Source organism: Xyrauchen texanus, chromosome 50, assembly GCF_025860055.1.
Source record: "Xyrauchen texanus isolate HMW12.3.18 chromosome 50, RBS_HiC_50CHRs, whole genome shotgun sequence".
In the NCBI taxonomy this organism is placed as follows: Eukaryota; Metazoa; Chordata; class Actinopteri; order Cypriniformes; family Catostomidae; genus Xyrauchen; species Xyrauchen texanus.
In genome coordinates, this window is record NC_068325.1 from 22,716,381 (window position 1) to 22,717,760 (window position 1,380).

The window sequence follows — 1,380 nt, forward strand, 5'->3', positions numbered from 1 at the left end:
TATTGTAACGATATGAGAAACACATTTGAGCAACAAGGGAGTTATTTAGTGAGAGGGTGGGAGTTGCTGGTAATCTAATCTTTTTTTTGCTGTTTAAACAACTTATATATTTTTAGAGGAAATCGCACCAAAGACAGTTGTGAATTCCCTTGGTGTTATGGATACTACAGCGAGGACGCTGTCCCTGCGTGCACGCTCTGCGTGACGTGTATGCGTGCGCGCGCCCTCTGCGTGACGTGTGTGCGTGCGCGCTCTAGATCGGATGGAAGATGGCGGATGTTTGTAGTGTGAATCTGGAAGAGAGCAGCTGATACAAAACACAAACATCAAGCGCAGGAAATAAAGAGAATAAACCTGCGGAGCAGAGATAGACAGACTGAGAGACAGACAGGTAAATATGTGAGTGCCTGTCTCGCTGCACACATCATAAAAACACAATCAGCAGATGTGGATGAACCGGCTGATAGCGCACTGCTAATCAATCAACAGACGAAAACACACTCGAATTATACCTCATTTACATATTACACACTCACTATCACACATATAGTGAAATCATACTGCATTTATCATCTGCAGATTATTCATAATATAAAGTAACTGAATATTTATATCATCAGTCAGTGACACAGTGTTATGTTTAAAATAATCATAATAGAGATTTCTTCTGTATTCTGAATGTTATGTGTGATTATTCATTAATGATATGTGTGTATTTGATTTGTTTTTGTTGTTTGATTGATTAATTGGTTACATGTGATGTGTCTGTGTTGCATTCTTTAATTTCAAGAACTTGAGAATGGGTCAGAATGTGAAATTATGTTTGTTTTTATGTCATAACTTTAGTGTTTCTGTGTTGAACGTGTTCTTGTCAGATCCACCGTCAGACAGACAGCATCATGTCTCGCTGCTCAGATGGTGAAGACAGCGGTTTTGTTGCCATGGACACCGAGGACAGTGTTGAGACGGCGGACAGTCGGACGAGAGCGGCGGCGAGCGCGCACAGTATGGGTGAACTGCCGGAGGAAGTTCTGGAGTACATCCTGTCCTTCCTGTCTCCATATCAAGAGCACAAGACCGCCGCCCTGGTGTGCAAACAGTGGTATCGCCTCATTAAAGGTGAGTGCGCGACAGCAGCGGGTACTCTACATATGTGACCGCATGCGTTTATATGTCTGAATCGCTGTTACTCCTGTATCTAGTGATGTATTATAGATTATATATGCCAGTAGGACATATTGCGCCGCTCCTCGTAACTTAACATTCATTCTTAATATTGAAAATGACGTAATTACTCGTGAAAATACCTTTTCTTGTTTTCAGATATCTGTAATGTGCTTTAACTAGTAAGAACGCTTTTAATATATCTTTAATTACTCT

At 41.1% G+C, this 1,380-nt stretch overlaps 1 protein-coding gene across 2 annotated transcripts in view; it reads left to right on the forward strand.

Moving 5' to 3' along the window:
• Positions 1-252: 252 nt before the first annotated feature.
• The window catches only part of LOC127641498 (F-box only protein 42-like), a 22,106-nt gene continuing 20,978 nt past the window's right edge, over positions 253-1,380 (forward strand). The window contains exons 1-2 of one of the 2 annotated variants that reach the window (XM_052124535.1): positions 253-391; positions 876-1,119. In XM_052124535.1, coding sequence (XP_051980495.1) covers positions 900-1,119 — 220 coding nt within the window. In that variant the 5' untranslated portion in view covers positions 253-391; positions 876-899. Of the gene's footprint in view, positions 400-875; positions 1,120-1,380 lie in introns of both variants that reach the window. The other variant, XM_052124534.1, reaches the window with a different exon arrangement.